General features: G+C 44.3%; 1 protein-coding gene across 12 annotated transcripts in view; it reads right to left on the bottom strand.

Moving 5' to 3' along the window:
* Positions 1-27196, bottom strand: part of LOC125100255 (protocadherin gamma-C4) — a 187699-nt gene that overhangs the window by 118283 nt on the left and 42220 nt on the right. Inside the window, exons 1-2 of one of the 12 annotated variants that reach the window (XM_047730326.1) lie at positions 5402-8497; positions 2857-3153 (exon numbers count right to left, since the gene is read on the bottom strand). The exons of 4 other annotated variants lie outside the window; for them this stretch is intronic. In XM_047730326.1, coding sequence (XP_047586282.1) covers positions 3115-3153; positions 5402-7798 — 2436 coding nt within the window. In that variant the 5' untranslated portion in view covers positions 7799-8497 and the 3' untranslated portion in view covers positions 2857-3114. Of the gene's footprint in view, positions 1-548; positions 3154-5401; positions 8498-11001; positions 13719-19626; positions 22951-23668; positions 26218-27196 lie in introns of those variants that run through there. 7 more of the 12 variants (XM_047730327.1, XM_047730311.1, XM_047730308.1 and 4 more) reach the window with 7 other exon arrangements.

The raw sequence follows: 27196 nt of genomic DNA, 5'->3' as shown, positions 1-27196 counted from the left end.
AGAGGGAGAAGCAGGCTCGCTGCCAAGCAAGGAGCCCGATGTGGGACTCGATCCCAGGACGCTGGGATCATGACCTGAGCCGAAGGCAGCTGCTTAACCAACTGAGCCACCCAGGCGTCCCTATATCTATCGATTTAAATATAGATAGATCTATATCTATCGATCTATGTATATAGATTATATCTATCTATCTATATATTTTTTAAAGTAATCTCTACACCTAAAGTGGGGCTGGAATTCACTACCCTGAGATCAAAAAACTCATGCTTTATTGACTGAGCCAGCCAGGTGCTCCACATACAGAAAACTGTTAAAAGATTGAGAGTTAACATTTAAACAATCTTGTCCAAGTCTCTGGAAAGCAAATGAAGCAAATGATCACGATTAGAGCTCAATTTTATAGTACCAGCACTAAAACCAAAAACTTTGTGTTTCAGTTTTAAAAACCTTTTTAAACTATCTCCACAATGTGTGTTTTAAAACATAAATTTATTTTAAAAAAATAGAATTCCTCTCAAAATTAAATGTGAACAAAGAACTGAACTCACCTGAACAGAAGCAGCTTCATCCTTACATTGACGAAAATCTACCGATGTTAACAAGGAATCATTTTTCTCACAGCTCTCCAGACTGATGAGCGTGTCCACATAGTTGGGCTGGGGGAAGATCAGGTGACTCTTGCGCGAGTCCGCGGTGAGGGAGACCTCGTGCGAATAGGTCTGCAGGAAAGCCCGCACCCCGTCCACGCCCACGAAGTGCGAGGCCGGCACGCCCACCAGCCCGCCTCCTGAAGCCTGGAGCACACGCGACGCGTGCCAGCGCCTCAGCCTGAGCGCCAGCAGCACGATGACGAAGGCGAGGAAGACGCAGGAGACTGCCGCCACCGCCACCACCAGATAGAGCGTGAGGTCCGCATCGTCTGGGTCGGCGGGGGTCCCGATGCTGCCCAGGTCCGCCAGGACGTCCGGGATGCTGTCGGCCACGGCCACGGTGAGCGTGACGGTGGCCGACAGAGGGGGCTGCCCGTGATCCTGCACCGCCACCACCAGGCTCTGCTTGAGCGCGTCTCTGTCCAGCAGGGCCCGCGCTGTGCGCACCTCGCCCGTGTGCAGCCCCACCGCGAAGAGCCCTGGCTCGCTGGCCTTGAGCAGGCGGTAGGACAGCCAGGCGTTCTGGCCAGAGTCTCTGTCCACCGCCACCACCTTGGTGACCAGGTAGCTGGGCTCTGCGGATCGGGGCGCCAGCTCCACGCCTGTGGAACCATCGGTGGGGAAAGTGGGATACAGGATCTCTGGTGTGTTATCGTTCTGATCCAGCACGAACAAGATCAGTGATACGTTACTGCTGAGTGGAGGGTCCCCGCCATCGCTAGCAGTCACCAGTAACTGCAAGTCTCGTATATGCTCATAGTCAAAGGAGCACAGAGCATATAGGATGCCTGTGTCTGAGTTGATGGAGACATAGGAGGAGAGAGGGCTCCCCATGATGATGTCCTCAGTCACAGAGTAAGTCACCTGGGCATTTTTGCCACTGTCAGGGTCGTGAGCCATCACAGTGAAGACAGACGCACCTCTAGGGTTGTTCTCTGGGATATAGGCTGAATAGGAGACTTGAGGGAAAGTGGGTGGATTGTCATTGATATCAGCCACATACAGGGTGATATGAGTTTCAGTAGATAGAGAAGGAGTTCCCAGATCTGAAGCCATCACTGTGATATTGTACACAGAGATCTTTTCTCGGTCCAGATAGTTCCATGTAACCAATCTATAATAATTATCTATTGATTTTTCTAGTTTGAAAGGTAAATTATGAGGTGTGTTACAGACAACTTGACCATTCTTCCCGGAGTCTCGGTCATGCACATTCAAGAAGGCAACTACTGTTCCAGGAAGAGTATTTTCCAAGACTGGGCTAAACAGAGAGGTAATGATCACTTCCGGTCTATTGTCATTCACATCTTCCACTGAAATGAGCACTTTGGTCCTCCCCAAAAGTGCCCCCACATCTTCAGCTTGTATTTCCATTTCATAAAATGCACATTCTTCATAGTCTAGACTCTCTGCTGTCGATATTTCCCCAGTATTTTCATTAAGCTGGAATAATGGGGATTGTTTTTCACTAATTTTCCAGAATCTATAGGCTACCTCTCCGTTGGCTCCCTCATCCGGGTCGCTAGCGCTCACAGTAAGCAGCCAGGTGCCTGGGGGCACGTTCTCTGGGACTTGCACTCGGTAAATCGGTAGAGCAAAAACCGGGGCATTGTCATTTGTATCCAGCACTGTCACGTGGATGTGCACTGTGCTGGAGCGACGCGGATCACCGCCATCTGAGGCGATGAGGACCAGGTGGTGAGCAGCCTCTTCCTCGCGGTCCAGGGCCTGCTCCAGCACCAGCTCTGGGTGTAGAGTTCCGTCATCTCCAGTTTGCACTTCCAGAGAGAAGTGGTGATTGGGGCTGAGCTGGTAGCTCTGTAGGGAATTCATGCCCACGTCGGGGTCAACAGCCTCTGGTAGAGGATAACGTGTTCCAGGCGCAGCGATTTCATTAATTTTCATTTCCAGATTCTCAGTTTGGAATTTTGGGTTATTATCATTGATATCGGTGATTTCTATTTCTATCCCAAAAAGTTTTCCTTTGCCCTCAACCAGGATGTTGATATTTACTAGACACTGTGTGCTCTGAGCACAAAGCTCCTCCCGATCTATCCTGCCCGCGGTGAGCAAGCTGCCAGTTTTCCCATTCAGAGCAAAAAGCTGCGTCCTACCTCTGGAGACGATGCGGACTCCGTGCTTCCCCAGTTCTTGTGACTCCAGATTCAGGTCCTTGGAGATATTACCCACAAAGGATCCTTTGTCGCTCTCTTCTGGCACCCAATAGTGGATCTGTCCTCTCCCGATTTCCCACAGCGTGCCCATGAACACGCACAGCAGGACCAGCTTGCCGCGTTTCCGGTAGTTCTTTGGAGCGGCCATTGTTCTTTCACTACTGAATCCACTCAGCATTCTCATTGGGCATACGCGTCTTGTTTACCTTTTTGCTGCAGCTGTGGAGATCATCTTATAGAAAACTGGAGTGTCTCAGATATAAGAACAGAGTTCCGCTGCAGCCCTGCAGCTAGTCTGTGGGATCTGCTGGTCCTTCCGAGATTTGAGCCTTTAGTAACCGGATGGCATTTGGTTACATTTATCTCCAAATAGGTGAACAGCGGCGCTTAGAGTCCTAAGCAGTTACTGCACCCACTTAGATAAGTACTAGTGTAAGATTATTGAGGGAGGAAAAAAAATACTTGCCTTTTACAGCATGTTTTGAATTTGTCTCTGAATTCACATTTTAAAAGTTGTTGCCCAGAAGCATGGGATTAAGTAGGGTTAAAGTTTTACAAAGGATTATTAAATGATCCCCAAAGATTTATGGGATTGTCTCACATTACTCAAATTTCTGGAATATGTTTACTCTTAAAATGTAAATCATTAACATTTCATTTCTTACTATGCACTGAGCTTTATTGTAAATCTGTTATTGAATAAATAAGGCCTCTAGTTGTCACTGGCAATAAATTCATTTTTAGACTAAAGTAGAACTATTGAACATGATTCACTTAGAAGGTGTTGTATTTGATGTAAACCAATTAATCATTATAGTAAGCCTTCAGTAGAGTTGTTGCTTTTTAAAAATTTTCTTTTTAAAATGCGATTTTAATTACATATTGATATGTTGACAAATATTGTTAAATGTTAACAGGATAAATGCTTTCACTTTTAAGTTTCATCAGAGATTATATTATTTTGCTATTTCATTTATTTATTTAAGTAATCTCTATACCCAGGTGGGGTTTAAATACACAACCCCAAGATCCAGAATTCTATGTTTTACCAACTGAGACAGCCAGACACTCTTGTTTTGTTTTGTTTTGTTTCGTTCTAAGATTTAATTTAATTTAATTTTAATTTTATTTTATTTGAGAGAGAATGAGAGTGGCTGGAGGAAGAGAGGAGGAAGGAGAGGGACAAGCAGACTCCCTGATATGCACGGAGACCAAGGCGCAGTTTGATCCCAAGACCCTGAGATCACAACCCGAGTTGAAGGCAGACCCTTAACCAACTGAGTCACCCAGGTGTCCCATGCAACCTTGATTTGTTACTTCATTTAAATTCTGTATTTTTTCTATTTGAATAGAAAATATTTTTAAAAATACAAATGAATACAAAATGAAAAGCAAATCTCCATCCTACTCTTCCACAAATGAGAGATGATTACATTTTAAAGCAGACTCAATTAACTTTGTGAAAAAGACATGTATTCTAAAGTTAATTTTGCCTTAATTAGTAATTTTTTTTCCTATAGAGAATCTCTGCTGAGTGTGGAGCTGGATCTCAGGATTCTGAGATCATAACCTGAGTCAAAATCAAGAACCAGAGGCTTAACTGGTTGAGCCACCCAGGCACCCCCTTAAGTAGTATTTTGATCAAGAGAACCACAAAGAGGGAACACATAATTATCATCAAGCAATCAAAAAGTGTCACTACAAAAAAATTATGTCTCTTTTCTTCAGTTTGTAAAGTGGTCAGTGACTGAGCATCTGCTAACACATCTAGCTAAAGATGAAAAATGTATTATCATATCTATATAGATATCATATACATATATACTAGTATGTACATCAGATTGGCAATTTTGTCTAAAATTTGAAGAATTCAAGAGTCCATTTTTCTCCTAGAGATAGCAGAATGACTAGAAGTCTTCTGGCTATATGTGGGCTGCAAAAAAGACAATTTAAAATTATACAGGTATGTGTGAAAAACCTATGCTGCAAGATAAAGAAAATGCTTTTGTCTTCTGGTGAGCATACTGGTCTTACTGGTAAGTAAAATGCTTTTAAACACCCACACAGTTCATTGCATACAACTGGAATGTGCCCATCTACATTAAAATCCAGGTTAACATACTTTATTCTAGGAGGCTTTGAAACAAAAGGAAGTAAATAGAAGAAACAAAATGGTAAAATCAGTTATGAAAAATATCTAATTTTAGCTTTTTGTTTTTGTTTTAAAGGTTTTTAAAATGATTGCCCACTTTTACATTTATACTATATCCAGCTTAAAAAGTATATTAGGTAATAGGAAGAAAAACGTAGGAAAAAATCTCATTAGCTTTTAGCATATGGCCTACAACACAGATTCCCTTCCTAGATAAAATCACAATCTCACTGCTCCATAGATCTGAGCCTGTCAAGGCATCCCTAAAAGAGACATAACTGCTCCTACTTTAACTTCCCTTGAAGAATGGCATGATAGTTTTACTTTTTAGAGGAACTTTTAGATCTACAAAGTGTATATTTTTCCATGAAAAATAAATAATTGGGTAGATCATAAGAAGCAGGTTATGCTTAAAAGAAACTCACCAGATGGGCTGTTGACTCACTGGATTTGCAAAGTGGAAATAAGGCCCCAGATGAATCCCCGCAAAGTATGTCTTGTTCTGAACTCAACTGCTCGTTGCACTTTAGAAAATTAAACTCCGTCTTTCCAGTGTGGGCAACGCACAAATTGTAGGAATAAGGCAAAGTCCCTTCACTGTAAGTGGGAGGAACCACAGGTCCTGACTTGACACACAGACCAGGCTGAAAACAGCCCCAGGTGGTGAGGCTGGAGGAGCGACGAAGGTGTAAGGCGATGGCCAGAGTCACAGCCAGAAGGAAAAGTACTGAGATCAAGGCCAACGCTACAACCAGGTAAAACTGCAGCTCAGCCTGGGGATCAGAGAGTGTAGGACGGTCGCTGACATCCGGCAGCACCTCCTGCAAGCTGTCGGCGAAAACCAGGAGCAGCGTGGCCGTGGCCGAGAGCGGCGGCTGTCCCCCATCCCGCACAGCGACCAGCAGGCGCTGGCGGGCCGCGTCCCGGTCGCCCAAAGCACGCGCCGTGCGCACCTCGCCCGTGCGCAGCCCCAGGCTGAAGAGTCCCGGCTCGCTGGCCTGCAGCACGTGGTACGACAGCCAGGCATTGTGTCCCGAGTCGGCGTCCACCGCCACCACCTTGGTGACCAGGTAGCCGGGCTGCGCGGCGCGCGGCACCGTGTCGAACAGCGCCGAGCCGTCGGGCCCCAGCGCCGGGTACAGCACCCGCGGCGCGTTGTCGTTGCGGTCGCCCACCAACACGCGCAGGCTCACGTTGGCGCTGAGCGCGGGCGAGCCCTGGTCGCGCGCCTGCAGGGTCAGCTCGAAGGCGCGCAGCTGCTCGTGGTCGAAGGCGCGCTGCGCGAACACCACCCCGCTCTGCGCGCTCACGGACACGTAGGACGCCAGCGCCCGTGGCTCCAGGTCGCTGGCCACGATGGAGTAGGAGACGCGACCGTTGGGCCCCAGGTCGGGGTCAGAGGCGCTGACTTGGGCAATTGAGGCGCCTGGAGGATTGTTCTCTGCCACATGAACGACGTACGAAGGCTGTTGGAAAACTGGCGTGTTGTCATTGACATCGCCAATGTGTAGGGTGATGCTTGAGCTAGAGGAAAGTGGGGGCTTGCCCCTGTCGGTGGCTGTGATAGTGACATTATACTCAGGAGTCTGCTCACGGTCTAGAACTCCATCTGTCACTAATTTATAGGTGTTTATCGAAGAAGAGACTATTTTAAATGGAACATCACCTTTTAATTTACAAACAACTTCTCCGTTGTGTCCAGAATCCTTGTCACGGATTTTAAGCAAAGCAACGTGTGTTCCCAGCTTGGTGTCCTCCATAACGATATCCCGCAGAGATTGGAATACCACTTCTGGGAAATTGTCATTTATGTCTTGGACCTCTATCTCCACGGTACATTGGGCAATCATTCCTCCACCGTCCCTTGCTTCCAAAACTATGGAATATTCTTTGACCTCCTCAAAATCTAACGTATGTAAAACAGTAATTTCCCCCGTAATAGAATTTAGGTCAAACTGGGTGATCTGGCCTGCTTCCGTGAAAGAGAAAGTGATCTGGGCATTGACACCCTCATCCTGGTCAGTGGCCATCACTCGAAGCACAAGGGTGCCTGGAAGAACGTTTTCCGGAACAGCCACCCTGTATAGCTCTTGGCTAAACACTGGAGGGTTATCATTGGCATCAGTCACTAGGACCTGTATCTGGGCAGTACTACTAAGGGGTGGATCCCCGCCGTCCAATGCCGTCAAGATGAACTGGTAGGATTTCTGCTCTTCCCGGTCTAAAGGCACCTTTAGTACCAGCTCAGGGTATTTACTGCCATCTAATTTCTCTTTATTCACGAGTGAGAAATGATCATTGGGGCTGAGCTGGTAATTCTGTAGTGAGTTGGTACCAATATCTGCATCATGGGCAGATCCTAAAATAAATCGTGCCCCAGGCTTTGTAGACTCACTTATCTGCAGGTCAAAGGAAGTTTGGATGAACTTGGGGGTATGGTCATTAATATCTTCGATGTCCACACTCACGTGATAAAAGTTCAATGGATTTTCAGCAACAGCCTCAAATTCCAGAGTACAGGCTGTCTTCTTCCCACATATCTGCTCCCGGTCTAGCCTGCTGCCCACAAGTAGCTCCCCGCTCTTGGCGCTCACGGTGAAGTAAGCCTTCTCCGAACTGATGCGCAGTTGTCGAGTCGGTAACTCATGCACGCTCAGTCCCAAATCCTTGGCGAGGTTCCCCACCACCGAGCCCTCGGGCATTTCCTCGGGAATCCCGTAGCGGATCTGTTCAGACAGCGCCGGCCAGAACAAAGACAGCAGGAAGGGAAAGAGCACCGGCCGCCTCTCAGCCCAGCCCCTCTCCGCAGCGCCGCTCCCCATCCCTCTTGCTCCCTTCAGGTTGCTCACCGGCCTGGAGACGCCGGATCACAAATAATCTCTGGGCTGCAGATGTCCAGAGCTCCGAACGGCCTATAAGTCCTGTGTGAGGGTCAGGGTTTCTTCTTTTCCGCAGGAGGAAGTGGTGTAAAGGCTCGGGCTAGCGAGTCGGATAGGGAAAGTGCGCTGCGGCTGCGCGAAGAGATCGCCAGTGCCCAAGCTCTCCATTTTGGCCAACAGCGGCGCCCACAGTCCGCACTAGGACACTGCAGCCTCTGCTGCTTCAGTTTAACCAGCTACAATATTTACAACCCTGAGCATAACTGAACAAATTATTTTTATATATCTATATATTTAATGACGATTGATTCATATTCTTAGCTACAGAAACATACCAAATTTCTAGATTTTCAGGGTAATCCATATGCTGACATAATTATTCCTCCATCTTCAAATCCACACTTTAATAGATGACTATCACACAGACTAGGCCTAAAGGATTTCAAAGTACAGTAATTTTGAATACTTACCAATTAGCAGTATATGAATAAAGTTTTGTTCTTCTTTCCTTGTTTCTTTTTTTCTTGATTTCTTTCCTTTTTGGGTATCTCTATGTTGATTCATTTCAACTTTTCAGAAAGCATCAGTAATGCTGAAATTGTCTTTAAAAGGGCACAATTTATACTTACCTCTAAACCTTTCTTTATTTCAAAATAGTTTCAATAATTTCTTTATAGTAATATTATCTGATGTACACTTCTATCAGTGAAGGAAAGGATAGCCGGAAAAAACTTTAGCCTATTCCCTCTCCTTTGCATTGCACAATTATTTTCCTGGTTATAAAATATAACATCAACCTTCAAAGTTACCAGAGAGATATATTTTGCCTTCAAACACAAAATAGCTAACCTTGGTCTATTGCAATGACGTACTGCTTCTCACTTTTGTGCTTAAATACAATATCCCATGATGACCTCAGTTGATGAAATAGTCCTTAGAATATTCATTTGCAATAGCATACTGGGTTTAACAGTTGCTTCTCTCCTTTGTTTAAAAAATTTTTAAGTATCCAATGAATCTGGCTGGGGGAGTCTCCTTTTCAAACTACCTGATAATCATCTTTCTGCCCCACAAAGTGTCAGTAATATTGTCTTCTCCCCAAGCTTTTTATACATCTGAACCCTATAAAATATATGAAACCCACTTCCACACTGTTGCACATCCCCTTTTATCCAAAATACCACCAATGCTATGTTCCAAAAAAAAATCCTTCTATTTAATACTGGAAAGTGTAAACATAGCCAGGAAAACTTAGCCTATCATCCTCCTTCCTACTGCACAAGTATTTTCCCAGTTGCAAAATGTAACATAAATCTTCAAAGTTTCAAGGGGAATAATATTTTGCATAGTTCCTAGTAAAGAAGTAAATCCAAGTAAACAAGATTACTTGTCATCAACCACTTCTAGCTGCTGCTAGTCAACTGAAATGCTGGCCTTCACTGAAATGTCATCTAACAAATATAAAAGTAGTTAACCCCAGACTGAGTTATTAGTAACTGAATTTTTCAGCAGGTCCAATAAATTGAACCAATTTCTGGTCTAGGACCTGAGTGTTTGGTTGTTTCCTAAAGCAAGCATCCCCAATCTCCCACTAGGAGAGACAAACACACTTCACATGGCTGTACCACTAAAATAGTGCAATAGGGTTTTGTTTTAAAACATCTAACTGCTTACTTCACAAGTGCCACTTGAAATGATATTTTATGTCATATTTTTTGGTTTCAGACAATAACCTTTATTGTTGCATTAGATCCATATCATTGATATAGATCTCAGCAAAGCTTGATGCATACATTTCATTCTTTTAAGATTTTATTTATTTGAAAAAGCAAGAGAGAAATAAAGCATGGTGGGGAGGTGGAAGGGCAGGGGCAGAGGGAGAGGGAAAAGCAGACTCCCCGCTGAACATGAGGCCCCACTCAGGGCTCCATCCCAGGACTCTGAGATCATGACCTGAGCCACCCAAGTGTCCCACAGATTTCATTCTTTAGGCATTAGTCTAGTCTTCTAGTAGAAGTCAACTTTAATAGACTATTATGCTTTGAACACATCAGGAAGTGAAATATCACTTCCCACCTGTCAGAATGGCTAAAATAAAAAACATAAGAAATGACAAGTGTTGGTGAGGATGTGGAGAAAAAGCAGCCCTCTTACACTATTGGTGGGAATGTAAACTGGTGCAGTCACTATGGAAAACAGTATGGAGGCTCCTCAAAAAGTTAAAAACGGAACCATCCTATGGTCCAGTAATGGTGCTAATGGGTATTTAACAAGATACAAAAACACTAATTTAAAGGGATAAACCCACCCCTATGTTTATAGCATCATTATTTAAACTAGCCAAATTATGGAAACAGCCTAAGTATCCATTGACTAATGAACGGATAAAGAAAATGTGTGAATATATACAATGGAATATTATTCAGCCATAAAAAGAATGAAATCTTGCCATTTGCAATGACATGGATGGAGCTAGAGTTTCTAATACTAGGTGAAATAAATCAGAGAAAGACAAATTCCATATGATATCACTCATATGTGAATTTAAGAAATGAACAAATGAGCAAGAAAAAGGAGAGAAACAAGCCAAGAAACAGACTCTTTTTTCTTTTTAAAGTTGGCTCCATGCCCACATGAAGCCCAGCTCAGGGCAGGACTTCAACTAACCACCTTGAGATCAAGAAGCTGAGTTGAGACCAACAGTTGGTTGCTATACCCACTGAGGTACCCAAGTACTCCCAAGAAATGGACTCTTAACTATTAAGAACAAACTGATGGTTAGCAGAGTGGAGGTGGATAACCTAGTGGGTAACCTCTTGATAACCTAGGGCAATGGGAAAGATATAACAATTCATTCTCATTTATAGAACACATGAATTAAGAACACTGAGTGGAAAATAGATGGAAAGTACAAAAATGTGATAGTCCACTTATTCACAATCTTGTCCACAGGTTTTCACTATGGAAAGGACACCAAAACCTATACCAACAAGTATTCTGTATTAAAGTATCACCACTGAACTCGTTGAACTTGGTTTACCTCTTTAAGGTTTTTCACTACACCTTCAAAACACGTGTTTCACAAAACAATCAAGAAAATTACACAAAATAATTTCTTGAGGATATAAAATAATTAGTGAACTCACCTGAATATTTTCGGCTTCATCCTTACATTCACGAAAATCTGTGGAGGTTAATAAGGGATCTTTTTTCTCACAGCTCTCCTGGCTGATGAGCGTGTCAGCATAGTTGGGCTGGGGGAAGATCAGGTGACTCTTGCGCGAGTCCGCGGTGAGGGAGACCTCGTGCGAATAGGTCTGCAGGAAAGCCCGCACCCCGTCCACGCCCACGAAGTGCGAGGCCGGCACGCCCACCAGCCCGCCTCCTGAAGCCTGGAGCACACGCGACGCGTGCCAGCGCCTCAGCCTGAGCGCCAGCAGCACGATGACGAAGGCGAGGAAGACGCAGGAGACTGCCGCCACCGCCACCACCAGATAGAGCGTGAGGTCCGCATCGTCTGGGTCGGCGGGGGTCCCGATGCTGCCCAGGTCCGCCAGGACGTCCGGGATGCTGTCGGCCACGGCCACGGTGAGCGTGACGGTGGCCGACAGAGGGGGCTGCCCGTGATCCTGCACCGCCACCACCAGGCTCTGCTTGAGCGCGTCTCTGTCCAGCAGGGCCCGCGCTGTGCGCACCTCGCCCGTGTGCAGCCCCACCGCGAAGAGCCCTGGCTCGCTGGCCTTGAGAAGGCGGTAGGACAGCCAGGCGTTCTGGCCAGAGTCTCTGTCCACTGCCACCACCTTGGTGACCAGGTACCCGAGCTCTGCGGAGCGGGGTGCCAACTCCACGCCTGTGGAACCCTCAGTGGGGAGGGTGGGATACAGGATCTCTGGTGTGTTGTCATTCTGGTCCACAATGAATATACTCAAGGACACATTGCTGCTGAGTGGTGGGTCTCCGCTGTCTTGCGCAGTTACTCTCAACTGCAGGTCACGGAACTGCTCATAGTCGAAGGAGTACAAGGCATACAGGATGCCTGTGTCAGAGTTGATGGACACATAGGAGGAGAGGGAAGCCCCCTGGAGAGTGTCTTCAGACAGGGAGTAAGTGACTCGAGAATTCTCCTGGCTGTCCGGGTCGGATGCAGTCACAGAGAAGATAGAAGCACCTCTGGGATTGTTTTCAGGGATGTAGACAGAATAGGAGGACTGAGGGAAGGCAGGCGGATTGTCGTTGGTATCTGCCACGTTCATGGAGATGTGAGTTTCTGAGGACAAGGGTGGGGTTCCACCATCTGTGGCTATCAGTGTGATGTTATACACAGAGCATTTTTCCCGGTCTAGGTTTTTGGCTGTCATCAACCTATAGTAATTGTCTATTGATCTTTCTAATTTAAAAGGCAGATTTTCTGAAATAGTGCAGGTTACTTCACCATTCTTGCCGGAATCTCTATCTTGAAGGTAGAAAAGAGCAACTACAGTTCCAGGAGGAGTGTCTTCAGGGACTGAGTTGCTTACAGAAGTTACAGTCACTTCTGGGGCATTGTCATTCACATCTAAAATTGTGATCATTACTTTAGCCCTTGTTATACTACCAGGACCGTCCTGAGCCTGAACTTCCATTTCATAGTAGCTGGACTCTTCATAATCTAGGCCTTCTAAAGTTGATAATTCTCCTGTATGAGGGTTCAGCTGGAATATCTGCAGAATCTTCTGAGTTATTTTCCGGAAAGAATATGTCACTTCCCCATTGACTCCCTCATCCAGGTCAACGGCATGCACCATTAGCAATCTCGTACCCACCGGCACATTCTCAGGGACAGTTGCTTGGTACTGAGGCAAAGAGAAGACTGGAGCGTGATCGTTCACATCTACCACTGTTACTTGGATGTGGGCGGTCTGGGATCGGGGTGGGTCGCCACCGTCAGAGGCTGTAAGGAGTAGGTGGTGAACCGCCTCTTCCTCTCGATCCAGCACCCTTTCCAGCACTAATTCTGGATATTTACCTCCATCGTCTCCAGTCTGCACTACCAGGGAGAAGTGATGATTGGGGTTGAGCTGGTAGCTCTGGAGAGAGTTCGTGCCCACATCTGGATCCCGAGCCTCATTTAACGGAAACCGCATCCCAGGAGCTGTGTTCTCCGTTATTTTCACAGTCATTTCTTCCGTCAAGAATCTAGGAGCGTTGTCATTAACATCTATTATTTCCACTTCTACTGGGTGAAGATTCATTTTATCCATCAGGATGTTAAAGTTCACTAGGCACCGCGCGCTCTGAGCACAGAGCTCCTCCCGGTCTATCCTGTCCGCGGTGACCAAGCTGCCACTTCGCGGATTCAGAGCGAAAAGCTGCGTCCTACCTCTGGAGATGATGCGGACTCCACGCTCCTCCAGTTCCCCGGGCTCCAGACCCAGATCCTTAGCGATATTACCCACAAAAGATCCTTTGTCTGTCTCCTCTGGCACAGAGTAGAGAATATGTCCTGCCCAAGCTTCCCTCTGGGTTCCCAGGAGGATGGAGAGCAGGATGAATCTTCTGTATTCCCCACCCCTCTGCGGAGCCGCCATTGTTGTGCCGATCTTGTTTAGACGCTGGGCTATCTCCTGTTGTGCTTCTGGATGCCAGTGTGTCAGCATGGAATCTTTTGTATTCGTAAAAGAAGCACAGTATCTAGTAAAAGAGACCTGAGTTTGATGAAGCTTGGAAGAGAGTTTGTCTCAATCTGGTGTTTCTTTGTATGATAAAGCTCAGTGGTTCTGGCAGATCTCTCGCACCATTTTCCCCCTGGTTGGTGAACAGCGGCGCTCAGAGTCCTTACTAAGTTACTGCACCATATTAAAGCAAAATAACTGATTTTTCAGAAAGTTGTTCTATCCTTCAAAATCCTTCCATTTATATTTCTTTGATCTATATATCTTTGATATTATTTAAAAATCTATTTCAAGAAGATGAATTGATGCAACAATGTTCATGATGGGTGCTTACTAATTCGAGCTAATTTTTTAAGTTTTTTTGTTTTGCATTTCAACTTTGAAATGATGTCGGGTACTGCCTCAGACTTCATAGAACCCAGTGAAATCAGTGTTTACAGGTAAAAAAGTGTGATTTATTTTGAAAAATGTTATAAACAGTTTACATCAGAGTGTAATAAATTAACTCAATAATATTGAACACCAACTATGTTCTACACACCATCGTGTAAGACTCAGAGAGTCAAAATTTTCTTTAGAATACAGAGAGGTAATTTAATAAAGTTTTTTTTAAAGTAGACTTTATTTTTTTTTGTTTTACTTTTTAAAAAATATTTTATTTATTTATCAGAGAGAGAGAGAGAGAGAGATCGAGCAGAGGCAGACAGAGTGGCAGGCAGAGGCAGAGGGAAAAGCAGGCTCCCCGCTGAGCAAGAAGCCGGATGTGGGACTCGATCCCAGGACGCTGGGATCATGACCTGAGCTGAAGGCAGCTGCTTAACCAACTGAGCCCGATTTAATAAAGTTTTTGATTGGAGGGACTCTTAGAGATGATTTAGTCCATTACCTTCATTTTAATAATTTTAAAAATGAGAGAGAATTGCCTTGTCCTTGACTATATAATAGTAAAACCATTGTTGGAATACAAATATTCTCACTTCCAGTGTTCTGAGGAGAAAGGAAAATCATTTGCCTTGGCTGATGCTTTATGCTCAAAATGTGCCTTTAGAGAGGAGGTAAGAACCCTAGCAGCAACGGATCAGCTATAGAAGCAACTCATTTTGCATAGAAGGCAGGAATTTGCAGATTCTACCGCCCATGGATCCTTAAGAAAGTGAGTGTTGACTGCTTCTTTCATTGTGCAATTCAAACAACCATCCTACCCAATTCTAGAATAACTGAAAAAAGGTGGGCCTCCAGATAGCCTTTGAGCATACACTATCCTGAGAAGCTCCTTAGAGGTACCAATTGTTCCAATGATATTAATTAAGTAAAACTGAATTGTTGATAGATCTGAGGCTACTCTTAGCTGACAAAAATAAAATTCTTTCCACAGAGCTGCAGGAGAAAAGAGTTACCAGTCCTGAAATGACGACCTGGCAAAAAATAAATTTACCTTATGGGGTGCCTAACTGACTTAGTCAGAAGAGTACACAGCTCTTGAGTTCAGGGTTGTAAGTTCAGGCCCCATGTTTGGTGTAGATATTACTTATGTAAATAAATAAATAAACTTTAAAAGAAAGAAATAACCTTGCTTTGTAAATTATTTTAATGCCTAGGGGAATAGATAGCAGCACAAGGAGGTGGAGGAGGAAGAGGAGGAGGAGGAGAAATCGGAAGTAACTTTGAAAATGCTTCTTAGCAGGGCAGCTGGGTGGCTCAGTGGGTTAAAGCTTCTACCCTTTGACTCAGGTCATGATCCCAGGGTCTTGGGATCAAGCCCTGCATTGGGCTCTCCGCTCAGCAGGGAGCCTGCTTCCTCTTCTCAGCCTGCCTGCCTCACCGACTACTTGTGATCTTTGTCTGTCAAATAAATAAATAAATAATCTTAAAAAGAGAAAATGCTTCCTAGCTTAGTTGCTGAGGATTTCCTAAGTAAGTAATCTATTTCTGCCCTTTGATGGCACTGTTCCAAAATATAGGCAATACTTTGAATGAACAGCTGTTTCAATCTATCTATTTATAGCCATATTTGCTTTCACCAAAATAAAATAACTTTTTGTTCAAAGGAGCCAATATGAGAATTACAGATTAATTCCATAAGTAGAAATTAAACACTATTTGTTTAGTAGTAATTTTGAACTTTCTGTTGACATAAACAAAGTCATTAAAGATCATGAGTACTTGCAGACATTTTCGAACAAAATTTGGAGTCTAGATGTTATGGTTCCCAATGTTCTGATCTTTTTCTATCTAACACTTCAAAATTCATAGGGTCATCTCACATTTGTTTCCTATTCTACTATTTTTTAAAAAGTCTCAGTTAACTTATTACTTCTGGATAACTTCTTTGGAGCTAATTAACTGAGATCTAGATAAATAAGATAATGAACATACTCTGAACATAAAGCACATTTCAGGAAATACCTTGGCTGTATTATCTCTAGTAATCAAATTTCCTTAAGTTACTCTACAACATAAATTTAACTATTAAAGATTCTGCTAGACCACTAAGATACATTACATATAACATAAGCCTACTATATACAATGGAAATAAGTTTAAAGTTTTAAAAGAAGTATGTTGGGGCGCCGGGGTGGCTCAGTGGGTTAAGCCGCTGCCTTCGGCTCGGGTCATGATCTCAGGGTCCTGGAATCGAGCCCCGCATCGGGCTCTCTGCTCAGTGGGGAGCCTGCTTCCTCCTCTCTACCTGCCTCTCTGCCTGCTTGTGATCTCTCTCTGTCAAATAAATAAATAAAAAATCTAAAAAAAAATAAAAGAAGTATGTTATTACTGACTGAGTTATTGGGAAGAATTGACCTTAAGAATCGACCTTCATTTTTGTACTTGCATAAAAAAATTCTATGGAAAAAATTCTGTGGAAAGTAATTGACTTCTCAGACATTAAGTTACTCATCTTCCCTTTCTTTTTAAAGGTTTTAGTTATTTATTTGACAGACACAGCGAGAGAGGGAAAACAAGCACGGGGAGAGGGAGAAGGAAAAGCAGGCTTCTGGCAGAGTGGGGAGCCTGATGTGGGGCTTGATCCCAGGACCCTAGGAGCATGACCTGAGCTGAAGGCAGACGCTTAACCACTGAGCCACCCAGGCGCCCCTCTTCTTTCTTTCTTTTTTTTTTTTTTTAAGATTTTATTTATTTATTTGAGAGAGAGCACAAGCAGGGGGAGTGGCAGGCAGAGGGAGAGGAAGAAGCAGGCTCCCCTGCTGAGCAGGGAGTCAGACAAGGGGCTCTATCCCAGGATCCAGAGCTAAAGGCAGCTGCTTAACTGCTTAACCAAATGACCCACCCAGGTGCCCCAATCTTCTCTCCTTTCTTTATGGAACTTTTTTCTAATGAGAAACATTTGTTTAGAGTTCTGTTTGGGTTTCCATTCCCAGGCAAATATGCAGGTATTATTTTCTATTTCTCTCTTAAATTTTATTCCTTCCCTTTGACAGCTGCTACCTCAACAGAAGTTTGATCAGATGGGTTGTTTTCACAATGATAAACTAGCCCAATAATTTGGTAGGCTTTTCCCCCTGAAGCTTCAAAATTCAGTATATACTCAAAATCTCAGACTGTTTATCTTATTAACAATGATCTATATGGTATGTTAAGTCAGAGAGCCTCAGTTAGCCAGAATTTAGCAAATTCCATGACTGCTAGGATTTAACACTTGGTCAGTCTGCATGAATGAATATTACTGAGAGTAAAATCCCAATAAATATTTTATTTATTTAAATGAAATGGTCATAGGTAATTCAGATAAAAGAATAAAATAAACCATCCTATACTACCCCAGTTAGTGATGTGAGCAGTTAAGAGAATAAAATAAACCAGCCTACTATCCATAAAACAGTCAGTGAGCTTTGCTTATAAATGGATATAGTTTGTTTTGTTTCCTTTTTCAAGATGTTTTAAATCATCCAGAATTGTTGATATAAAAAAATAGCATTTACATTCTCAGATCATATGAAACAAAGCTTAATACATGTATGAGAAAATCTGACTCCCATGACTAATATTCAAGATTCAAGTTCTTGCAAATTATTTACTATTAAGTTCTTTTTTGAAAAGATTTATTTATTTATTTATTTATTTGAGAGCATGTGTGCACACATAGGGGTAAGGGACAAAGGGATTGGGGGAGAGAGTCTTCAGCAGACTCTGGACTAAGTGTGGGGTTCAACTTGGGGATTGGCCTCAAGACCCTGAGATTACTACCTGAGCTGAAACCAAGAGTCAGATGCTTAACTGACTGCACCTGTGACACCCAGACACCTTATTCACTATTAAATTTTGATTAAAACCATCAAAGGATAGTATCACAAACATACAAACAAATCAGATTTGAAAATGTGTGTGACTGGAACCCTTAGTCATATACATTTGGATCTTGAAATAAATAATTCCACAATAACTGCTTATGTAAATATCCCAATATTGATTTAGAGAAATATATATTACCTTTAGTAACTAATTTAAGCACATCAACTCAATATTATCTTAAAGAAGACTGACAATTTCAAGTTACAAAAGAGGTTCTCATTTATTTTTAAGAGATCTTTTTCAACTCTTTATGTTAAATGTGCATAGCAAATTCAGAAGCATAAGTGGCTAATCTATTGCATTATCAGGTCATAGAATCCTCCACCTCAGGATTGGCAAAGACCTTGGCTATCATGTACTTCAACAACTCATCAAATTCTATTATCCTCTGTATTCTGTTAACTCCAGGGCCATCAAATTACTTTTGGAAAGAGCTAATAATAGAACCTCCCACCTCCTAGGCAATCTATTTTCCATTAGAACAACTTCAGCAACAACTACAAAAAAAGAACAACTCAAAATTTTGTTTTTTTTTCTACTCACCAAGCCAGTTTCATCCACACCTTTGGGTCATGATGAATTAAACTAATTATTCTTCTAATGACAACCCTCCTTTCCTTAAATATTTGAATAGAGGTTCTACATGACAGAAGCCTTATTTTTCTGGGTTAAATATGCTAAATTATTTAAATTCTCATTTGAACACAGTGAATCCTGCATCCTCCCATTCACTATTCAGTCCTCTATTTTTTAGGGGTATGGCCTTGTAAGTGGACACTAATAAGCATATTTAAAAATTCACTTTCATTTTTAAATATTATCAAGCACATAGATTGCAGAAGACATTGTAGTAGGCAAGCAGCATCAGGTGCTTACATTTGTTAAAAGTCAAAATTATAATACTGGTGATGTCAACAAATACTTGTTTACTGCTTTACAGTTGAAAAAACATTAATAAAATTATTTTATTATATTTTCTCAGAATTTGTGTGAGGTAGGTAAGTCTTTTTAATTTACATGTTAATTTAAAAACTGTGACTCCCCAAGATGAATAACAGATAATTTCAGGAATATTATTCAGGTTTTCTAACACCAAAGATTAGGTCTTCTTTGCTACAGACATCAATTACTTTTATCTTCCATAAAAATAATTTTTGATTCCTAAGTAGTAAAGATCACAGATCTCCATTATTTTAGAAAACACTTGCTTTTAGTTAACATTGGTGAAAAACTGAGACCTCGATCTTTAACAGAGGCTGCAATTTTTTTTTACATTAGAAAGAGTATCCTTTTTTAAAAAAGAGTTTATTTATTTTGGAGAGAGAGAAGAGACAGAACACAGGGATCAGGAACTGGCAGGGGGAGAGAGAGGGAGAATCTTATGCAGACTCTGGGCAGAGTGCAGAACCTGGGGCTCATTCTCAGGACCCTGAGATGAGGGCCCTGAGATTATGACCTGAGCCTAAATCAGAGTTTAACCCACTGGGCCACGAGGTACCCCCATTAGGAAAAGAATCTTACAGATGTCACAATTCGGGGGGGGGGGAACCAACATAAGAGATGTATGTAACCCAAAGCACGAAGATCTTGCCAGCAGGAGAAAAGTAAGGAACATCTACAGTATACATTATTAAGATTTTTTTTCATGAAATTAGAGTACTAAGAGTACTAAGATTTAATAGAGCTCTATTGATTAAAAAAAAGAAACTTCTGAAAATTGGCTCAATGCAAAGACTAAGAAAACTAAGCAGTTATCAAAGCAAATTTTAAATTTTCCTATTCAAATAAAACTAATAAAAGGAATAATCTCACCTGAACAAGGGAGTCTTCCTCTTTACAAAAACCTGAATCTTCCTGAATCAAAAGAGGCTCGCTTTTCCCACAGCTCTCCTGGCTGATGAGCGTGTCCGCATAGTTGGGCTGGGGGAAGATCAGGTGACTCTTGCGCGAGTCCGCGGTGAGGGAGACCTCGTGCGAATAGGTCTGCAGGAAAGCCCGCACCCCGTCCACGCCCACGAAGTGCGAGGCCGGCACGCCCACCAGCCCGCCTCCTGAAGCCTGGAGCACACGCGACGCGTGCCAGCGCCTCAGCCTGAGCGCCAGCAGCACGATGACGAAGGCGAGGAAGACGCAGGAGACTGCCGCCACCGCCACCACCAGATAGAGCGTGAGGTCCGCATCGTCTGGGTCGGCGGGGGTCCCGATGCTGCCCAGGTCCGCCAGGACGTCCGGGATGCTGTCGGCCACGGCCACGGTGAGCGTGACGGTGGCCGACAGAGGGGGCTGCCCGTGATCCTGCACCGCCACCACCAGGCTCTGCTTGAGCGCGTCTCTGTCCAGCAGGGCCCGCGCTGTGCGCACCTCGCCCGTGTGCAGCCCCACCGCGAAGAGCCCTGGCTCGCTGGCCTTGAGAAGGCGGTAGGACAGCCAGGCGTTCTGGCCAGAGTCTCTGTCCACTGCCACCACCTTGGTGACCAGGTACCCGAGCTCTGCGGAGCGGGGTGCCAACTCCACGCCTGTGGAACCCTCAGTGGGGAGGGTGGGATACAGGATCTCTGGTGTGTTGTCATTCTGGTCCACAATGAATATACTCAAGGACACATTGCTGCTGAGTGGTGGGTCTCCGCTGTCTTGCGCAGTTACTCTCAACTGCAGGTCACGGAACTGCTCATAGTCGAAGGAGTACAAGGCATACAGGATGCCTGTGTCAGAGTTGATGGACACATAGGAGGAGAGGGAAGCCCCCTGGAGAGTGTCTTCAGACAGGGAGTAAGTGACTCGAGAATTCTCCTGGCTGTCCGGGTCGGATGCAGTCACAGAGAAGATAGAAGCACCTCTGGGATTGTTTTCAGGGATGTAGACAGAATAGGAGGACTGAGGGAAGGCAGGCGGATTGTCGTTGATATCTGCCACGTTTAGGTAGATAAGTGTTTCTGTAGACAAAGGTGGAATTCCTTTGTCTGTAGCTGTTATAGTGATGTTGTACAAGGATACCTGTTCTCGATCTAGTACTGTATTGGTCACTAATTGATAATAATTGTCTACTGATTTTTCCAGTTCAAATGGCAGACTTCTTGAGATGGAACAGGTTACCAGGCCATTCAGGCCAGAGTCTCGATCATATACTTGAAAAAGAGCAATTACTGTTCCTGGAGGCGTACTTTCAGCAACTGATCTACTTCCAGATGTAACTACCACTTCTGGTACATTATCATTTACATCCAAGATAGTTATTACAACTTTTGCTCTGTCGACTAGACCTGGCCGATCACTGGCTTCAACATCCAACTCATAAAAGCTTGAGTCCTCATAGTCTAGATTTGCAGAAGTTGCTATTTCTCCAGTGGAAACATTCAAGCAGAAAATCTTTGAGATCTTTTCTGTTACCCTTAGGAAGGAGTATGTTACTTCTGCGTGGACTCCTTCATCCTGGTCAGTAGCATTTACCGACAATACTGGTGTACCTACTGGCAGATTTTCAGGAATGCTCACACGGTAGATAGGCCGAGTAAACACTGGAGCATTGTCATTCACGTCTAGGACAATCACCAGAATTCGTGCAGTGCCTGAGCGAACAGGGTCACCGCCATCCACAGCAGTAAGAACCAGGTGGTGAATGGCCTCTCCCTCTCGATCCAGGGCGCGCTCCAGCACCAGCTCTGGATATTTGGGCCTATTGGCTTCGCTCCACACGTCCACTGAGAAGTGACTGTTTTCGCTGAGTCTGAATCCCTGAAGAGAGTTCATTCCCACATCCAGGTCATAGACCTCCATTAGTGGAAAACGAGAGGATGGGACTGCATTTTCCAGAATTTTCACTTCTAATTCTTCCCTGAAGAATCCGGGTGTATTGTCATTAATATCCACTATTTCCACTTCTATGGGATAAAGATTCAGTTTATCCTCAATAAGGATGTTAAAACTCACCAGACATGGTGCAGTCTGGGCACAGAGCTCCTCCCGGTCTATCCTGCCTGCAGTGACCAAGCTACCGCTTCGCGGGTTCAGAGTGAAAAGCTGTGACCTACCTCTGGAGACGATGCGGACCCCACACTCCGCCAGCTCCTGGGGCTCCAGCCCCAGATCGTGGGCTATGTTTCCCACGAAGGAACCTTTGTCCAGCTCCTCAGGAATGGAATAACGGATCTGCCTGGCCCCGGCCTCCCACAGAATCCCCAGAAGAATGAAGAGCACCACCATCCCGCTGCGGCGCCGGCGCTTTTGCAGAGCGGCCATTACTGGCTCCTTAAGGACTTCCTTGGGATTACGAGTAGCGGGAACAGGTTTGCAATCACTTTTGTGCTTCTCAGAATTGGAAGTCAAGCTCCGTAAACAAGTAGATCAGTTGAGAAGCGTTTTAAATTAGAATTTCTGCGCAGCTAGAGAGCTATCCTGTCTGATCTGCTTTTTTGCTGGGGATATAACCCCAGTTCTCCTTGTTTTCCTTGCCCGGGTTAGTGAACAGCGACACTTAGAGTCCTAACTTAATACTGCACTGTCTTTGCATACAGAGAATCTTATTTTGGCTAAATCTTGCTTAGGTGTCACTGGTAATATTTCTCTCCCCAAAAGAATAAAAGAGAATATTTTGAATAATTTTAGATGTTCCCTGGAATTTGCCACTCATTTTGTGTTATAGCTCTTAGGGCCTTGGAGAACAGAAATAAGATTACACTTTTATGTAAACCTTGAATTTTCACATTCCACCATCATTTGTATTTGCCCCATTTGCATTTTTTATGATTTAAGTTCTTATTTAAATTCTAATTAGTTAACATATAGTGTAATATTAGTTTCAGGAATAAAATTCAGTGATTCATCACTTACATATAACACCCAGTGCTCATCACAAGTGCCTTCCTTAAGACCCATCATCCATTTAGTCCATCCCCCTGTCCATCTCCCCTCCAGCAACCCTCAATTTGTCTTCTAGTTAAAAGTCTTTCTTATTTGTCCCATTTCCAATAAGGGCACCAGCAACAACACATTTAGAACCAATCCACCTACTGCCAGTTACAAGTATTGCCATTTTTAGATGTCACTATTTTATTAACACATAGAATAAATAACCTTAGGCAATATTTCTGTATACCTTTTAAAAAATGAAAGGGGGTGCTTGGCTGGCTCAGTTGGAGGAGACTGCAACTAATCTTAAGGTTATTTTTTTCTAAATGTATTATTTATTCACTTGAGAGAGAGCATGAAAGAGGGGAAGGGCAGAGGGAGAAACAGACTCCTCACTGAGCAGGGAGCATAACCCAGGGCTCAATCCCAGGACTCAGAGATCATGAGTTGAGCCGAAGGCAGATGCTTAACCAACTGATTCACCCAGGTGCCCCAGAGACTGCAACTCTTGATCTTGGGGTTGTGAGTTTGAGCTTCCTGTTGGGTGTAGAGAGGACTTACATGAATTTTTAAAAGTTAAAAAAAAACATGAAAAGAAAGTGAAAATATATTGACTATAATGACAAAAATTTATATATTATATACAAAACAGTTTAGGATTAACTGCATTGAGACTGAGTAAACCACTTAATTGCCTACATTTGTGTTTAATTATATATTTATAATATGTTTCCCAATGACAGTATGATACTAAGGTATCAAAAATGTTTAAGGATATATGGCTTTGTATTTAATAAAAATTTCAAGACCATCACAAGGCCACTTCCCATGAAAGACTGCAACACAGATAAATGAACAAAAAATTCTAACAATCCCCCCATGTGATGCCCAGAAAGATCTATAAAACACAGTAAAACAGGGCATACTTAACCTGTATACGTTTTACTTCTATCATAATTATTGACCTCTAGTTACAATTATGGAAAGAAAGGGTTTTGAAGCAACTCACCTGTTGCAAACTGACTGAATTAGAAGTCATTTGGGGATCTGCATTACTGGTACTTTCAAACCAAGAGGCTTCATTACACAGAAGATCTTGTGGTGGAATATTTTCAGGCTTTATATTGAGAAATTTAAACTCGGTCTTTGAGGAATGTGAGGCAGCACATAAATTGTAAGAATAAGGCAAAGTCCCTTCACTGAAGTTGGGGAGAACCCCAGATTCGGTCTTGGAGCAGACATTAGTCTGAAAGCAGCTCCAGGCGGCAGGGCTGGAGGAGCGGCGCAGGCTCAGGGCAACCGCCAGAATCACCGCGAGGAGGAACAACACCGAAATCAAGGCCAAAGCCACCACCAGGTAAAACTGCAGCTCCCCCTGAGGGTCAGAGGGCTCAGGGCGGTCGCTGACATCCGGCAGCACCTCCTGCAAGCTGTCGGCGAAAACCAGGAGCAGCGTGGCCGTGGCCGAGAGCGGCGGCTGTCCCCCATCCCGCACAGCGACCAGCAGGCGCTGGCGGGCCGCGTCCCGGTCGCCCAAAGCACGCGCCGTGCGCACCTCGCCCGTGCGCAGCCCCAGGCTGAAGAGTCCCGGCTCGCTGGCCTGCAGCACGTGGTATGACAGCCAGGCATTGTGTCCCGAGTCGGCGTCCACCGCCACCACCTTGGTGACCAGGTAGCCGGGCTGCGCGGCGCGCGGCACCGTGTCGAACAGCGCCGAACCGTCGGGCCCCAGCGCCGGGTACAGCACCCGCGGCGCGTTGTCGTTGCGGTCGCCCACCAACACGCGCAGGCTCACGTTGGCGCTGAGCGCGGGCGAGCCCTGGTCGCGCGCCTGCAGGGTCAGCTCGAAGGCGCGCAGCTGCTCGTGGTCGAAGGCGCGCTGCGCGAACACCACCCCGCTCTGCGCGCTCACGGACACGTAGGACGCCAGCGCCCGTGGCTCCAGGTCGCTGGCCACGATGGAGTAGGAGACGCGACCGTTGGGCCCCAGATCCGGGTCAAAGGCGCTGACTTGGGCGATGGAGGTTCCAGGAGGGTTGTTCTCTGCAATGTGAACCAAATAGAAAGGCTGTTGGAAAACTGGCGCGTTGTCGTTGACATCGATTATGTTCAAGGTGACACTTCTGTTGGAGGAGAGAGGCGGGTTTCCCCTGTCTGTGACTGTGATGGTGATATTGTATTCTGGAGTCTGTTCTCGATCTAGGGCTCCATCTGTGACCAACATGTATGTATTTTGTGTATCTTGAACTATCTTAAATGGGAACTTTCCTTTTAGTTGGCAGAAAACTTCCCCATTAAATCCAGAATCCAGGTCACGTGTTTTGATCAGGGCAAGAACAGTCCCCAGCTCAGCATCTTCTTGAATATGTTTAGATTCAGAATCCAAGGTTACCTCAGGAGCATTGTCATTTTCATCCAAAATATCTATTTGTATTTTACAGTGTGCGGTGTGTCGTCCACCATCCTTTGCTTCCACCCCAATTGTGTAGCTCTCTCTCTCTTCAAAGTCCAGTTCTCCACCAGTGGTGAGTTCCCCTGTTTTACTGTCCAGCTTGAACAGCTGTCTCACTACATTGCCAGTGTTGATGAAAGCATATGTGATCTCAGCATTGACCCCCTCATCCAAGTCAGTGGCCATCACACATAGTACAGAGGAGCCCATGGGCAGGTTCTCTTGAACAGTGGCCCTATACACATCCTGGGTGAACACTGGTGGGTTGTCATTTGCATCTGCCACAACCACCCTTACCTGGGTAGTGCAGCTTCTTGCTGGGTCCCCCCCATCCACAGCGGTGAGGACCAGGTGGTGGCAGGACTGCTCTTCCCTGTCCAGGGGAGTCTTTACTACCAGTTCTGGGTACCTACTGCCATCTGGGTTCTCCTTCTGAATCAAAGAGAAGTGCGGATTGGGGCTGAGGTAGTACTGCTGCAGGGAATTGATACCTACATCTAAATCTTGAGCGGATTCCAGAGAGAAAGTGGCTCCAGTTAGGGCCAGTTCACTGATTTCCAGTTCAGTGATATTTTGGCTAAAGGTCGGTGGGTTATCATTGACATCCTGAATTACCACATTTATATGAAAGAAGTTCAAAGGCTTTTCTGCGACCATTTCGAATTCTAGAACACACGTTGACTTCTTGCCACAAATCTGCTCTCGGTCTATACGGTTGCTCACAAGTAAGTCCCCGTTCTCAGTACTCACTGTAAAGAATTTCTTCTGTGCACTAATCCGCAGGTTTCGGGTAGGCAAATCTTGTATGCCAATCCCCAGATCCTTGGCGAGGTTCCCCACCAGTGAGCCCATGGCCAGCTCCTCGGGAATAGTGTAGCGGACCTGCTCTGGGAGCACCGGACAGAACAAAGACAGCAAAAAGAGAAATGGCATTCGTCTCCGCCCAGCCGGGCCCTTCTGTCCCAAGCGGTCTCCCATCACAATTTCTGCGACGTTGCCTTTCTGATTCCGAAGAGCTACGATCGCTAAATGATCCCAAGAACTCTCTGAGCAGGAGTAACTCCTTGATTTGTCTTGGCAGGCAGACTCTCTGACAGATATCTCGGCGGCAGAGAACCAGAGAGTGAGTGTCCAGTTACCGCGGTTCTGCCGTGGGGAGGCGATTGCTTTGCGTCGGGAGAAGCTGATACTACGCTCAGTACTAGCCAACAGCGGCACCCCGCGTCCCGGCTGCAGAACTGCAGTAGTGGTTACTAATGAACTCCCAATCAGGAGTGGGTTAAAAGAAAATTCTACTGTATCCTTATACAGATACTCATTCTTCCAATTTTACAAGGATTTTTAACATCTTAAATATTTACTATATCTCCGATCTGGCGGTCATTTTATTTGAATTTGAACTTTACCCATCTAAATCAAGTGAGTTTTACTCTTCAAAGAGCAGAGGCAACTTGCTTGAAGATGTTTACTGACATCGTCGTGGTTTTTGTTTCCATTTTCATAAAATGGTCATAATAACTTCTTCCCTGTGTTCCTTAGTAAAACTGAAGACCAAATGAAATGATATGCAGAAAATGACACAAATGAAAGTACTGGTGGTGGTGAGGGCAGAAAGTGTAATATGAAAATTCTTGAAATATCAGCTTGATGGTAAGATTATTCCACTTGTTTCTTTTTTCTAACTTACAAACGTTACAAATCTCATAGCTTTTAGTTTTAGCCTATGTTTCACTTCCTTCTATATTATCATTACCACATTACCCCCAAACTAGACAGGTAAGCAGAGATTGGTTGTCCTTACAAAATAAAAGTATAGTAAGAAGCAAGAAACTCTCAAAAAAAAAGAAGCAAGAAACTTTTTTCCTTAGTTTCCAAGTGTCTTTGTTTAACTGACCATGATTTTAAAACTATCCACCGATTTTATTTTTTCCACACTACACTACCATTGTCTTTAACTGTACTGTTTCTTCTCAAGTCACTTAGCAATGGTGAGCTATTTGAAATTTGGGAATGAAGTATGAGTCCTTATAATTATATACTCTAAAGAAAGAATCTATATTGTCCCCAGATCACAATCAGATCATC

The sequence above is a fragment of the Lutra lutra genome, chromosome 5 (assembly GCF_902655055.1).
Source record: "Lutra lutra chromosome 5, mLutLut1.2, whole genome shotgun sequence".
Taxonomy (NCBI): domain Eukaryota; kingdom Metazoa; phylum Chordata; class Mammalia; order Carnivora; family Mustelidae; genus Lutra; species Lutra lutra.
Note: the sequence above shows the minus strand (reverse complement) of the source record. Positions and strands in the feature narration are given on the sequence as shown.